At 40.5% G+C, this 16,403-nt stretch overlaps 1 protein-coding gene across 3 annotated transcripts in view; it reads left to right on the top strand.

The window, feature by feature from the left end:
• Positions 1-16,403, top strand: part of birc6 (baculoviral IAP repeat containing 6) — a 195,409-nt gene that overhangs the window by 71,812 nt on the left and 107,194 nt on the right. For 2 of the 3 annotated variants that reach the window (XM_061964627.2, XM_061964626.2), the window contains exons 23-28: positions 1,238-1,384; positions 1,459-1,646; positions 8,306-8,617; positions 8,706-8,805; positions 13,787-14,001; positions 14,288-14,496. In XM_061964627.2, coding sequence (XP_061820611.2) covers positions 1,238-1,384; positions 1,459-1,646; positions 8,306-8,617; positions 8,706-8,805; positions 13,787-14,001; positions 14,288-14,496 — 1,171 coding nt within the window. The remainder of the gene's footprint in view (positions 1-1,237; positions 1,385-1,458; positions 1,647-8,305; positions 8,618-8,705; positions 8,806-13,786; positions 14,002-14,287; positions 14,497-16,403) is intronic. The other variant, XM_061964628.2, reaches the window with a different exon arrangement.

The following is a 16,403-nucleotide window of genomic DNA, read 5'->3' as shown; positions in this document are numbered from 1 at the left end:
CAAATTAGGAGGAAAAACATAAGATTACAAAGCCAAATGTGACAATGTGGGAATATTTCAGCTTCAAATCGGATGGACGATAAGAGCCCATCAATACGGACTAACGAGCAAATATGTCACCGTGATAGCAATAAACAAAAAGACGACTTCCGACCTAATTTTTCCAACTCGAAAAATAAATCCACCTAAAGATGTTGAATATCTAATGACGAAAAATTGTTGCTCGTAGAAAAGAGTCTATTTAATTTTTTGTTTATTTATTTAAGATAACAAAGTTATTTACATTCCAATTACAGTCCAATGATAAAGAATTGTGCAGTAATGACAGATAATTGTATATCCGTTTAAATGGTTACTTACATTATTAATATATATTATAATTACATTACATTATAATCACTGTTTAGTTTTTATCGATTATTCCTTCAGTTAAAGGGCATGATGTAGACAAAAGCTCTAAGTCCAAATATTTTTTCAAGAAGATTATTGCATGTTGTTCTAATGTGTGGCACTTTGAGACAAGAACATGTTGATTGACAGTCTAAAAGTAACATGTCTTCTTTCACTTATTAGTTTCGCATTTTTTTGCATTTTTTAGGCCTACTCAGTGGCCTTGTGGTTAGAGTGTCCGCCCTGAGATCGGTAGGTTGTGAGTTCAAACCCCGGCCGAGTCATACCAAAGACTATAAAAATGGGACCCATTACCTCCCTGCTTGGCACTCCGCATCAAGGGTTGGAATTGGGGGTTAAATCACCAAAAATGATTCCCGGGCGCGGCCACAGCTGCTGCCCACTGCTCCCCTCACCTCCCAGGGGGTGAACAAGGGGATGGGTCAAATGCAGAGGACAAATTTCACCACACCTAGTGTATGTGTGTGACAATTATTGGTACTTTAACTTTAAAATATAAAAATAGCAAATGGAATGGCAATTTTGGAGGGAAAAATCGCCATTAGTTTTTTTTTTTTTCTCTCAAAATTGTTCCGCTCTGCTATACAACATGTGAACATAGAAATGACCCAACAAAAGTGGTCCACCATGTATGTCAACCTCAACTAGGAGTGGTCCACATAGATGGGTTGTCTACATAAACAGGAGCGACTTAAGCTAGTTTCACTGCACATACATGTATGCTAAGACGGTTTAAGCAGTATAGAACTGTTTTTAATTATTTTTAAAGATCATTACAACATTCTCTAAGGTGTTTTTTTTGCGTACAACTGTGTTATTTCTGCAGGGAATGGTAAAGTAAGCAGCTGTGCGGCAGCAGAGGGAAGCTTTACAGCATTAACGGGACTCTTGGAGGTGGAGCCTTTGCACTTTACTTGTATCTCCACTAGTGATGGCACACGAGTGGAGCGCGACGATGCAAGCATGTTCACTGGTAAGCGTGATTGTCGTCATCGTGCTGCAGCCGTACAAGCTGCCGGCTCTAAACTTCCATTCTTCAACCCCCAGTGAGTACCTTCGGTGTACCCCCAGCAGTCGGCGCCCTGTCAACGGGAGCGGTTGGCGAAGCGTCAACAGCTCTCAGTTCTGCAGCCCAAGTGGCACTGCAATCTCTGTCCCACGCTATGGTGTCAGCAGAACAACAGTTGCAGGTCCTCCAGGAGAAGCAGCAACAGCTGCTTAAGCTGCAGCAACAGGTGAGGAAAACCACAAGGAATAAACAAATAACACGAAAAGATGGACACAGCCATAATTGCTACTTTTTCACTGTCCAAAGGAAAAAATACAGAACAAATATTCTATAAACACAGCTCGGTTGCAAATACAATTAATTGGGAGTCATTAATTCAACCTTCATGATTGCACATTTGAATGAGGTATGTTAAGCTGCAGGGTTACTAAACATTCCGCCACTTACTATAAGGAGTTGCAACAACAAGCTCCATTCACAGTCAGTCTCATTATTTTGTGTTTTTGAGCAAGGGTGAACGGTAGGGTTGCGCGATACAAACGATGTAAAGTATAAATGATATAAAATGATATAAATTTGTCCGACGACAGAGTTTTTAATACTATCTTTTTCTGTTGATAATGCATGTTGATGACACATTCTAGCCATGTCATGCAAACTAGGCAACAAAGTATGTTTCTTACAAGTATCGTTCCTGGAGGACGAGAAACGGCTAAACATGCTACTCTACACACCGTAGAATGTTAACCGCCAAGCTAAAGCTCTTGAAGGTTGGCAGATCGATACAACTATGGACAGTAACAATAACAAGTATATTATTATTATTGAGAATTAAATATTTTTTATTATCATAAACTCGTTACTGTCGTTTTTGTTAGTGTTTTCAAACTCAGGAAATGAGTACCTGGGCACAGGAGGACTTTAAGGGAAAAAAATCAAAGGATGTAAATGAGAGCCAATAGTAGAAAATAATTTAAATATTTAATTTATATTGTTAGACCGCAATCCTGTGTTTTTATGAGTATAATTGTGATCAAATATGGCATCATTCAATGATCTTCAAAATGTGAAGTATCAATATGACCAATAATATGACCCCTGGAACTACTTGATATTTGATCAATACCTACATTTGTAGCATGACCCAAAACTAATGTGATGTATCCAAGCAGAAGAATACGTCTTTATTACATTTGAACATAAGTGTAAATAGAACCATGTACAACAGAAATTAACCAGATATGAACAGTAAATTAAAAATTACATAAATACTTGTTTTGAAAAAATAATACAGCGCGAATGATGCTATATTTGTACATACGTCAGCAACTAAATTGGAAACTTTTTGTAGCCGATTTATGAAATTATTTTATTATCATTTATATACCAAGTCAGTGTGACGGGGTGGGTGGGTGTAAGGAACAGTGTAACTCGGCCTGTCGCCATCACCATCACGTCTCCACCTCATCGCTGCCACCACAGCCTGGGGGGGCAATAGACTACAGACTGTGGTGAAGTAGGCCGGCTTCGTCGCGTGAAGATGCCTACAATTTTTGGTTGTATTTTCCGCTCCATTTGCTGAATGGCGATATATATCGATATTTTTTACGTAAAGTAAAAACAAAACACAAAACAGTCCTACTTACCTGAGATACTAAGTTACATTATTATATAAACTGTCAGAGACAGCTTCAGGAAACTCTTCATTTAACATAACGTCGTTTTTTGCTGCTTCAACACAGAAAAAGGTAAAGTGAAATAACTTGGTTGTTACCTGTAGGTCAATAATGCTTGTCTTTCTCTCAGACAAGGCTTTGCTGTCCGTAACACACACGCACGCACCGCACAGTAAGCTAACGTTACGCTAAAAGCTAATTAGCCTTCACCTCAAGGACTGCGAGCGAGCTGAGCTGCCGCTTATGTTTCTAGAACGTCAACGGGCTCATAGTGATGTTACTAGTAGTTGACTGGGAGGTGTTTATTATAATTTGGGGGGAGTCCGCTGCCTTATGTTTACCTGCTAAACTAGGCTGACCATATTCTGAAATCCTAAAAAGAGGAGACATATATACGTGCCAAGGCGGGCAGCACGCCAAGGCCGGGACTAGGTGAACATTTGCCAATGATACTCGAACTTGCTTTATAAATAATATATTTATTTTAAAAAAGCATTTCAGCCTTCCCGGTAAGGTCTATTCAGGTGTACTGGAGAGGAGGCCACGCCGGATAGTCGAACCTAGGATTCAGGAGGAACAGTGTGGTTTTCGTCCTGGTCGTGGAACTGTGGACCAGCTCTATACTCTCGGCAGGGTCCTTGAGGGTGCATGGGAGTTTGCCCAACCAGTCTACATGTGCTTTGTGGACTTGGAGAAGGCATTCGACCGTGTACCCCGGGAAGTCCTGTGGGGAGTGCTCAGAGAGTATGGGGTAACGGACTGTCTGATTGTGGCAGTTCGCTCCCTGTATAATCAGTGCCAGAGCTTGGTCCGCATTGCCGGCAGTAAGTCGGACACGTTTCCAGTGAGGGTTGGACTCCGCCAAGGCTGCCCTTTGTCACCGATTCTGTTCATAACCTTTATGGACAGAATTTCTAGACGCAGTCAGGGCGTTGAGGGGATCTGGTTTGGTGGCTGCAGGATTAGGTCTCTGCTATTTGCAGATGATGTGGTCCTGATGGCTTCCTCTGGCCAAGATCTTCAGCTCTCGCTGGATCGGTTCGCAGCCGAGTGTGAAGCGACTGGGATGGGAATCAGCACCTCCAAGTCCGAGTCCATGGTTCTCTCCCGGAAAAGGGTGGAGTGCCATCTCCGGGTTGGGGAGGAGATCTTGCCCCAAGTGGAGGAGTTCAAGTACCTCGGAGTTTTGTTCACGAGTGAGGGAAGAGTGGATCGTGAGATCGACAGGCGGATCGGTGTGGCGTCTTCAGTAATGCGGACGCTGTATCGATCCGTTGTGGTGAAGAAGGAGCTGAGCCGGAAGGCAAAGCTCTCGATTTACCGGTCGATCTACGTTCCCATCCTCACCTATGGTCATGAGCTTTGATCACGGGTACAAGCGGCCGAAATGAGTTTCCTCCGCCGAGTGGCGGGGCTCTCCCTTAGAGATAGGGTGAGAAGCTCTGTCATTCGGGGGGAGCTCAAAGTAAAGCCGCTGCTCCTCCACATCGAGAGGAGCCAGATGAGGTGGTTCGGGCATCTGGTCAGGATGCCACCCGAACGCCTCCCTAGGAAGGTGTTTCGGGCACGTCCGACCGGTAGGAGGCCACGGGGAAGACCCAGGACACGCTGGGAAGACTATCTCTCCCGGCTGACCTGGGAACGCCTCGGGATCCCCCGGGAGGAGCTGGACGAAGTGGCTGGGGAGAGGGAAGTCTGGGCTTCCCTGCCTAAACTGCTGCCCCCGCGACCCGACCTCGGATAAGCGGAAGAAGATGGATGGATGGATGGATGGATGGATTTTTTCTTCTCTGTTGACAGCAGTCATAAAAATGGGATCCCACAGTAAATTTTTGGGGTCCCACTTTTTTGTCAGCGGTTTGAAAACAAATGATAAATGGATGCATTATCCTGTTATATGTCACATTCTATATTGTGTTTTGGAAAAAGGTTGTCATAAACCTTTTTCATCATTTTAATTTATAAAAAATTATAAAAAAAGAAAACACATTTTAAAAAGTATGTTTTTGGAGTGGAGGAGTCTGGTCGGGTGCTGGTGAGCTTGAAGCTAACAGCTAGCCTGTCTCCATCCTGGAACGATGTGGATACAGCAGGAGATAAAAGTGAAGTTTTCATGGACTCACAAAGACTAAAACAAGTCATTTACTGGAGGCTTTACTGGGACCCATTACCTCTCTGCTTGGCACTCAGCATCAAGGGTTGGAATTGGGGGTTAAATCACCATAAAAATGATTCCCGGGCGCGGCTACCGCTGCTGCTCACTGCTCCCCTCACCTCCCAGGGGGAGATCAAGGGTGATGGGTCAAATGCAGAGAATAATTTCGCCACACCTAGTGTGTGTGTGACAATCATTGGTATTTTACTTTAACATGGCACAGGATGAAGTTAAAAAGGTTGACTTTACACTCACCTTAGTGTTTACCATCAAGTCTTTCTTTTGACAGCCCCTCGCGGTAAACTTGTCCCAGTGCAAACTGAGGCAGTATTTGTCATTGATAAAACTTTGGGCAAATCAAAATTTACGACCAATAAAAACGCAATAAACAGGGACGGAAATTTGACCCGGCAAATATAAACAAAACAAAACACTGACGGAAAGCGATAATCGAGACAATAACAAAACAAGCAAACGGGGCGGTAGGTAGAAAATAAAAAATAATCTGCGTCCTTTCTGATTTCAATGCTTAAAAATACACAAAAAGTGCGTTAACGCCAACACTGGTTGACAATATAATAAAATAAGTCACACTTATATTCTGTAACATTCACAGTTTTGGAAAAAGTGCAGAGGTAGAAGAATTTAAAATAACCTCTTGTTATATAATGTAAACATAAATAATGCCTCAAAGCAGGTTAATTAAATTGAAACAACAAACAGCAGATGATCTCTCGCCCTGCACAGCTGTTTTTGTGCTATGTAGTGTTGATATGGGCTTGCAGATCTTTATTTGCCACAGATATATACTTTCCTGCTTTGCACACAGTGCATTCTGCTTCCCATGTGTCACGGACAGGACGAAAACACGGATACCTTTTCCGCAAATCATCCGTGAAGTTGCATTTAGGTTTCGGCATCTCTCTCTTGTGTCCTGTCTGTCTCTCGACTCTCTCGCTCTCTCGCTCTCAGTCTCTGCCCCTCCCTCACGAATGCTGCTGCGTGTGCTCGCCTCCACAATTTGTTTTGTTTTCAACCCGTTCTTAACACTGAACGAACATTGAAAATACACGCAACCCTACCTCAAAATGCCAGACATTTGAGGCATTTAAGAAACCCCGCCCGGACAGCCCAGCAAAAGAGGACATGTCCGGGGGAAAGAGTACATATGGTCAGTCTAGCTAAACACCTTTCTGCTCACCACACCGCAGGAGCACTGACTCCATGCGCTCTGAATACGCACTGCTGATTGGCTGTTACATGCGCTCTGAATACACACTGCTGATTGGCTGTTACCGCTCTGCGTGTAACCAATCAGATGGTTCTGTGGGTGAGACAATGCTCGGTGCTGCAGAGACGTACTGACAGAGGCAGAGGCCGAACTAAGCTGAGCAGCTTGTTAAGACTTTAGTTTAGGTGGTGGCTCTTTGTTGTTAAGGCAGGCGCCTTAACAACAAAGCGCTGCGGGAAACCCTGCAAGTAATATATTGCGATATACATCGTTATCGCAGGAGGCTGTGATATATATCGCAACATAGATTTTAGGCCATATCCCCCATCCCTAGTAAACAGAGTGGAAAACCAACCAGAGCATGACCTCAATAAATACAAATATATGAACGAATATATGAGCTTTATGTCTTTTGGAGATACCTTCAGGCAGAAGATCAACAATAGCATATCACATATGATCCAGCCGTCGTGCTCAGATGCTAATTTCAGTCAAGTCTTGAAGGTGTTTTTCTGGTTGGTGTCCTCCCAGTCCACGATGATATAAAAATTTCTTCACTGGTGTTGGAGTAGTTTTCACTTCATGGCAACATTGAGTCTTGATGGTTTCTGGGTTGTTCCTGAACTTCCTGACCCATTTTCTTTCGTCAAAAATACAAAGTGCTGACACATTTAAACTATTGTACAATTATTTGAAGTGATGTTTGAATATTAATCTATAGTTAAAAAGCTTTTCAAAAGACTGGCCCAACTGGTGTAAATTTAAAATTGTAATTCTTCCTTAGACGCTCCTATTGTTCTGAGTATTGGTCATTCCTTGACAAGTCAGGCCACAAGAGGGTGTGTATTTCATATTGTACACCATGTTATACAGGATGAATTGACTGAAAGCACGGTAACAAGTACCAGACTTTCTCATCTGTCAATTTGCCATTATGTGCATGTTTTTTTTTTTTACACATACTCACCTAATTGTCTTTACATAAACCAAACCCTAAAACTGTATGGAATGTTCCAATGTGTCATAAACCACACATAATTATTGTCGAACAAACAGCTTTTTTGTTTGTCTGTTTGCAAAGGGAATCATTATGAAGTGTCATGCAGCCTTTTTTCTTTCACTTAGAAACAATTGCAAACTACTGCCACAATAATAATACAAATAAATGTATGTTCTTTTTATTTCTCTCTCAAGGTTATTTTGTTTTTTTGCTTGTCATCACAAACATCCTGCTGTAAACAAAGTATAATTGGTGTAGTGAATACTTTTAGACATTCAAACGGTAAATTGATATTTGTATTCTTTATTACTTGGAAAGATGAGTGGCGGTGGCCCATATTGTGGAGTTTTTAAAACTCACATTTTGTGCAGTTTGAATTTGAGGTACTGTAAAATAATGTACCGGTATACCAACACATAAAACAAGTTTAATGTTTATGTCAGGAACAAAATGTTTTTTTTATCCACAAACAAAAACAACAAAATTATACAAAGCATCGTTGCTTCCCTACTGTTTACTACAGCGGTAACTTCTAACAGACTTTTCCGCCATGTTTGATCAGCGTAATCAAACTCAAAATTAATGGCGATCACGATCATATAGTCGCGTAGCCATTCGAAGACAGTCAGCTATCAGAGCAGACGTCTGGTTGGAGATGAGCAGTTCCACTTCCTGTCGTGATGCTGAGTCTTTCTTGAATACACGTCAATATTTCCCAACTGAAAAACAAATGCATCATTCCTTATGTACAACTTGTTTGGATTGCATGGAACTATTATGTTTAAGTGTTAGGAAATGTCTTTTGTGTCTTTACTGCAAGCAGAAGGCAAAGCTGGAAGCCAAGCTGCATCAGACCACATCTGCAGCTGCTGCTGCCACCTCTGGCGTGGGACCCATCCACAACTCAGTGCCTTCCAACCCGTCCTCTGCGCCGGGTTTCTTCATCCATCCTTCTGACGTCATCCCTCCAACACCTAAAACTACGCCCCTCTTCATGACCCCGCCCCTTACGCCGCCAAATGAAGCTGTATCCGCAGCCTTCAGTGCTGAGCTGGCTCACCTCTTCCCTGGCTCCATGATGGACCCTGGACCTGTTAACCTGGCAGCGCACAAAAACACCCAAAAAGCCAAACTGGTTAGTGAGAACATAATGGATGTATAGCCAATTTGAATACTAAGCAAGCATTTATGTGAGCAGGATTCATGTTGACTTTTTCCCCCAGAGCCCAATGGGCAGCGGTCTGGCTTTAGCCATTTCTCAGGCATCGCACTTCCTGCAGCCTCCCCCACATCAGTCTATCATCATCGAGAGGATGCATTCTGGTAAGTCATTTGGTCGTATCTTCAGTATTTCAGTGTAAAAGTCACATAAAAAGTTATACAGTAGGTACAGTATGACTCTTCCAACAACTCACGATTCGATTCAGGTTTTTGGGGCGACAATTCTTGATTCAACACCATTCTCGATTTAAACTGATACTTGCAATATGTTATCTTGCAGGGGTGTAATGGTATTGTGGATACCGCTGTATTGCGGTTTCAAAATCATCACAATAATGCTGTGATGTCTGACGGTATGAAACGAAAACTTAGTGAGTGTAGTTTTTTTCTGGCGCTTTTGCATAGGCTGGTAGAAAAATAAACCACATCTTCCATAATCATCTGCGCAGGACGGGACCGGGAGGTGGGGGCGTGGAATACCGTAAAGGGGTGGAAAGGAGGAAGCACGCCGGAGAAGTGTGATCGAAGTAGATGAGAGAGGAATTGTTTTTTTGTAAACATTTCCTTAACATTTGATCAGAGTCCACCCATAACATTTTGAGTTATGTTGCTAACATTCAGACAAACAAACCCTGGCGAAAATATAACCTCGTTGGCGGGGTTATGCAAACAGGGCGCGTCACAGTGCACCGCTGCGGAGGTCAAACGTCCAGTCCGACTGCACACCAAAGGAAATATGAGAGGCTCCTTGATTAAACCATCACTCTGAAAATATATTTGAAGCCAGTGAAGCGAAACATCAGTTTTTGAGGAAGTGACATTAAATTTTAAATTGTCAGATATTTGCTTAAAACAGTGGACAATTCCGCACAATTCTCTGCACTTGAAAATACACATTTGTAGAAAAAAATATGATTCGAACATTCGAGCATTATGTTTGTGGTCAATTACAGCAAATTGTGTTTATCCTAAACATTCCTGCAACCTCATTTTACACACTACAGCATTTTTACCAAGTCTTTTTTTGGGGGGGACAATGCCACAAAAATATCGTACCGTGGCCATACCGGGATAATATCGTACGATGAGATTTTAATATCGCTACGTCCCTAATTATTTGGTATAACAAATTATATAAACATTTCAAAACAGGTTACAGGTAACAAATGCTTCTCTTGGCTGCTAATGTACAGTATGTCGTGTACCGTATTTTCCGCACTATAAGGCGCACCTAAAAACCTCCAATTTCCTCAAGCTGACAGTGCGCCTTATAATCCAGTGCGCCTTATATAAATAAATGATAAATGGGTTATACTTGTATAGCGCTTTTCTACCTTCAAGGTACTCAAAGCTCTTTGACAGTATTTCCACATTCACCCATTCACACACACATTCACACACTGATGGTGGGAGCTGCCATGCAAGGCGCTAACCAGCAGCCATCAGGAGCAAGGGGTGAAGTGTCTTGCCCAAGGACACAACGGACGTGACTAGGATGGTAGAAGGTGGGGATTGAACCCCAGTAACCAGCAACCCTTCGATTGCTGGCACGGCCACTCTACCAACTTTGCCACGCCGTATATATGGACCAATATTGAGCCACAACAGGTCTCGCAACTACGATAACTACGCCGACTTCATTTTCCCCCGCGCTGCTTCTTCTACGGGGGAAAATGAAGTTGGCGGCTGCTTACCATAGTTGCGAGACATAAACTTTATGTAAAGACCCCAAAATGGCTCCTATTAAGAGACACACTTACGACGCAGAGTTTAAACTCAAGGCGATCAGTCACGCAGTAGAACACGGGAATAGAGCAGCAGCGAGAGAATTTAACATTAACGAATCAATGGTGCGGAAGTGGAGGAAGAAACATGATGACCTGCGCCAAGTAAAGAAGACTAAACAGAGTTTCCGAGGGAACAAAGCGAGATGGCTACAGTTGGAGGACAAACTCGAACAGTGGGTTGTTGAACAGAGAGAAGCAAGTAGAAGTGTCAGTACAATCACTATTTGTTTTGTTGACATTCCCTTTAGCGCAGCTCCATCTAATGGATGCATAACGTAACCCCAGCCTCTACTGTAGCGTCTATTCTATGCGCCTTATAATGCGGTGCGCCTTATATATGAACAAAGTTTTAAAATAGGCCATTCGTTGAAGGTGCGCCTTATAGTCCGGTGCGCCTTATAGTGCGGAAAATACGGTACATCCTGCAAGTAAGCGCAGAAAAGGCCTAAAAAACCTTCTTTTTAAAACATATTTCTGTATCTAATTTTTGAAAATTATGAATTGATTTTGAATCGGGATAAATTAGAATCGGGATGTGGATGTGAACCAAACATTTTTTTTAGCTACTTTAATATACAGTTCACAGTACCAAGATATGAACGGTCTATTTATTTGAACAGAAAGACACGATATAGTATGAAATTAAACAAACTAAAAAAAAATTAAATTATACATGAAATTTTTCTTGATTATGTGAAATAATAAATTATTCCCTACCTACCAGGACTGCTGGGAGTAAACTGCAGCCTAACCCAGCTGTTTGGGCAAGAGGCAGTATCTTATTTTACTCAATGAAATACTAATTATTTAGATAATAATTTCTAAAATTGGTTTTACATTCCGTATCTCTTTTTTTAATATAAAAATACCATCAAAATATTTTTATATTGGTACATTTTCTAAATAAGCAGGGAATCATGTACAGTGGTACCTTGTTTTCTGTTCATATTTAGTTCCAAGAGGTCAGACAATAGCTAAGACAAATCATAGAAAAAAATTAAGCAATTTTTTTCTATTAGAAATAATTTAAATCTATTAATTTGTTCCAGATAGCCATAAATATGAGCACATGGGGGACGGCGTGGCGAAGTTGGGAGAGTGGCCGTGCCAGCAACCTGAGGGTTCCTGGTTTGATCCCCACCTTCTTCCAACCTTGTCACGACTGTTGTGTCCTTGAGCAAGTCACTTCACCCTTGCTCCTGATGGGTCGTGGTTAGGGCCTTGCATGGCAGCTCCCGCCATCAGTGTGTGAATGTGTGTGTGAATGGGTGAATGTGGAAATAGTGTCAAAGCGCTTTGAGTACCGGTACCTTGAAGGTAGAAAAGGTACCGGTATAACCTTCAAGTATAACCCATTTATAGAGAATAATGATACTTTCAGAAAACAATGTGAAATACAAAATAAATGATCAATTAAATGTATAAATTAATATTTAACGTCACTTTTGACTTTATTGGACACTCTTGTTGGCGATGAGTGGGGAGAGAGAAGGGGAAGGGAAAGCCACACAGAAACTATATTCATACTTCAAGTTCTTTCTCGATTTCAATAGTGTTTCTCAACTTCTTTACCTTCTTTATCAATGGACTAGTAATCACGACTTTCTTTGGTCCCATGGTGAATTATTTTCCAGTCATACTCAATAGAAAAAGTATGGAGACTGAGTTACCAATGGGAGAATTCTTTGTTTGGACACTCTATCCATTGAATGATAATTCAATAATTAAGACAGTATATCAAAACTGAGGTGAACATTATATTAAAAACGGAATCCTATAAAAAGTGGGGTATATAAAACCAAAGGTACCATTGTAATATTACTGGTCACTGTATAATTAGACATGTTCTTGACATAATGTAACGAAGCTTTCCTTTGGTTGTCAAAATCAAATGAAACATTACTTTCTGTTATGTTTCTACTTGAATGAAAAGCATTATTAAATTACAATGAATTTATTAAATTACTATAAATTGTGTCATTAATGTGCTTATGGATGGGAATTTATAAGATTTTTCCAGTTCCGATTGCACTTTCGATTCTGCTTAACAATTCGGTTCCTCAACAGTTCTCTTATAGAGGTGGATTAGCATCAATTTTGTTTAGTTTAGAGGTAACATGACCTTACAAAGCCTACAGTGAGGTCTCAAAAGGCAAATACGTAGTAAAGAAGAAAAAAAAAACTTTTTTGTAAATAAAGAAAAGAAAGTAATATTCTTCTGCAGAATTTAATAATGTGCAAATTACACAAGAATGTAACAAGTGATTTTAACTTATTACATGCAAAGTGAGATAAGTCAAGCCTTTATTGTTTTTTTCATTTTGAATGACTATGGCTTACAGTTTATAAAAACTTGGAATTGAAAATCTCAGAAAATGTAAAGTTTCAAAAACTGTAAGCCATGATGATCAAAATTATAACAAATAAAGGCTTGACATATCTCACTTTGCATGTAATGAGCTAACATCACATATTAATTTCACATTTGAAGTTAAACTGCTGATATGAATGGATTTTTACACCATATTCTAATTTTATGAGTTTCACCTGTATAATATAATGACAGAGAGAAAATCTGGTTGCAGGAAAATATGCAACTTTTCTCTGACTACAATTGAACATTCACCTGCAGAAAATGAAAACTTTTGACCACAAACTGAGTCACTGCTCAGTGACATTTGTCTAGCGGCAGACGTGAACTAGCTGTCCGCCTCGGAGTCAGTCAGACTCTTTTTCCCGTCATGCTCATCTAAATGAGAAGGCATTTGTTTCAGTTTAACAAATAGCGCTAACATGATGGAAGGCATTCGTTAGTACCGTACCTGTTGTATTCAGATGACATGCTCGCATTACTGTGCTGGGATGAGATCGGAGCGGTTCAAAACGCGACTTTCATTTGTAATTATTGCATGCTGTGTGTTGAAATGTTTCAGCATATTGCCCACATTTCCTCCTCTTAATGAACTAGCAGCCTTATAATTATTACAAGCAGCACTGTTGCAATCTTTTCTTGTAAAATATAGTCAACTGAAGAGCGTTTGTTGCACCCGGGCTCTGCCATTTTGTAAACTGATGTCACTATGCCAAGCCATCCCCACCCGGAAGGATCGATAAAAGAAACATTTGAAAGAATGGCAAGCGATTCCAAGGAATTGATACACTGGGAACCAGTTCTGAACAAGAACCAGTTTTCGATTCCCATCCCTAAATGTGCTATTAATCTGCAATATGTAGTCAATAAAGTGTGTAAAGCCAATGAAGGTTTCCTTGGTCGTAATGGTTAAATTTCCTCCCAGGAGCTCGTCGCTTTGTGACGCTGGACTTTGGCCGACCCGTCCTGCTGACTGATGCGCTGATCCCAACCTGCAGCGACCTGGCCTCTCTGTCTATAGATATTTGGACGCTGGATGAGGAGGTGGATGGACGCAGACTGGTGGTGGCCACTGACATCAGCACCCACTCGCTCATTCTGCATGACCTGCTGCCTCCGCCCACCTGCAGGTTCATGAAGGTCTGCTGCTATCCTGCCCTAATAAACATACTAAGTTGAACATATGTATTTGAATGTATGCATTTATCACGTGCATCTTGCTGGCATATTAGTACACAAACTGTTGTTCAGGGGACTTTAACAGTACTTGTTAGAAAGTTCTTAGCAGGTTAAAGAATTTCAAAAACTCTAAAATGTCAACATTGTATATGCCATTGTCATTATGGAGATGCACGTGTGATCACAGACAGCAATAATTATGTTTTGGTGGGGTAGTAAAATATTTATTTATTTGACTTTTCTGTAGATCACTGTGATTGGACGCTATGGCAGTACAAATGCCCGGGCAAAGGTTCCATTGGGCTTTTACTACGGCCATACCTATATTCTACCCTGGGAGAATGAGCTTAAATTGATTCACGATCTCATACGGGGAGATCATGAATCTGCTCGTCAGCCCGATGTGGATCAGCACTTGACCATGATGATTGCATTACAGGAAGACATCCAGTGCAGGTATGACAGAAAATACATTATAACGAGCTTGTTGGCTTGTTCATGTTATGCTTTTTCAATTCAAACTAAAACACGGGTGGATGATTTGTCCTTATGGACAAGACTTGAACTACAAACACTCTTGTGAAAAGTGACGATCTCATAGTTTGTATAAACTTACGAATTGTAAAACTGCTTGTTTCACTTCTTATGAGGTCAGTTTGCAACGTGTGAAGAATGCACTACCGACCTGATAAGTCTGAAAAAGAAAGAGATTACCGGTATATAGTATTATCTGCTCACAGATGGTACCTGGTGGTTGTTTGAGCAGGACTGTATTGGAACACTTACATGTAATCCAATACGTGTGCTGATATCGGACTGGGACACCTCTACATAGCTCATCAAGGGCTTGATTTACTAAGATCCAAATACCATGCGATACACAGCTTATGCAAAAAATAAAATAGTGTGTACTATTAGTGGGTGTGTTGCGTGTGATCGACTAACAATGCGTGTGCAATTGAAAAGTAGTGCAGGCGGCCTTATTTTAATGAGGATTTTGCGTGCAGGACTTTTAACACAGAGATGATAATTTTCATCAGATTCATGTTATCATGCTCCCTCCCTGTGTGCGATGTGTTGAACCAGCAGCAGACATCTATAATCTGTAACACCTTTTCTGATTCGCAATCCTGACAACAGAAACATGTGCACACCGACACTTTTCTTTCACTTTCACATTCGGTGTGCAAGGCTATCACCAGCATTTGTGCGTCGAGTATGACTAAAATGCAAGAAAATGCATATTGAAAGACATATTTTCATTTAAGAGGTATATTAATATATTTCCTAAAAAAAACGAACATTAAAAAAAGCGCCAACAAACACCAAAACGCATCAAAAATTGTAAAATGAAATTGTTGAATAGACGATTTGTCCTATATTTGTATTTCAGAATGTTGACACACACACGTAGGATGCAGGATTCTCGTCTTTCCATCGTCTGTCTGTGCACTGCAAGCACTGATTTTGTGTGTGGATCTGTCAGTTTGCACATCCCTCTGACACATGCTAAATAAAACACCAACTAGTCCTCCTAAAACAGTGATGAGTGTGTTAAATAATATTTTCATTTTCTCTTCCCAGTATTGTTGCCGTTTGGATGACCAGAATATATTTGGCATAATAATGAAGACAGAGATGCAAAATGGATTGCATGTCTTATTCTGCTCAATTAACAGACACAATTCACTTAGCACACGTTTAGTAGATCAGCTTTGCATGTGTTATCAAGTTTGCATGTGTTTTAGTACACACACACACCTTTAATAAATCAGGCCCTAGGAGTCATATATAAAATATAATAGAATTTAAATGTATGGTTGTGCGGAGAGCCACCATATAATTATATGTTTAAAATTATAAACATTTATGATATAGTTATTTGTAGGGATGTAACCATATCAAGATCCCACGGTATAATATCGTCATGGTATTAAGGCCATAGTACGATATTGTTGTGGTATTGTTAACAACAAAAACGCTTGGTAAAAATGACATTGTGTGTGTAAAAAAAAAAAAAAGTGTCAAGAATGTTAAGGATAAACACACTTACTGTAATTGCAGACAAACATAATGCTCAAATCATATTTATCATTGAAAACAGCAATTTTTACATGCAGAGAATAGTCCTGAAACAAAGTGTTTTAAGTAACATTAGTTGAGTATATTTAAGCTGACAATGTAAACATCCAGTTTAACAAGTGTAAAACAATGTACAGTTTAGTGTTTTTAAACTTTTAACTTCCTGAGAAGCATCGTCCTCTGCAGTAGACATTTTTGTATTAGGAGAATGCTGATTCTCGGAAGGTTAACTGACAATTTAACTTTTATTTAATGTAAATACCTCACAAATTGATGTTTGG

Source organism: Nerophis lumbriciformis, linkage group LG02 (assembly GCF_033978685.3).
Source record: "Nerophis lumbriciformis linkage group LG02, RoL_Nlum_v2.1, whole genome shotgun sequence".
Classification (NCBI taxonomy): Eukaryota; Metazoa; Chordata; class Actinopteri; order Syngnathiformes; family Syngnathidae; genus Nerophis; species Nerophis lumbriciformis.
Note: the sequence above shows the minus strand (reverse complement) of the source record. Positions and strands in the feature narration are given on the sequence as shown.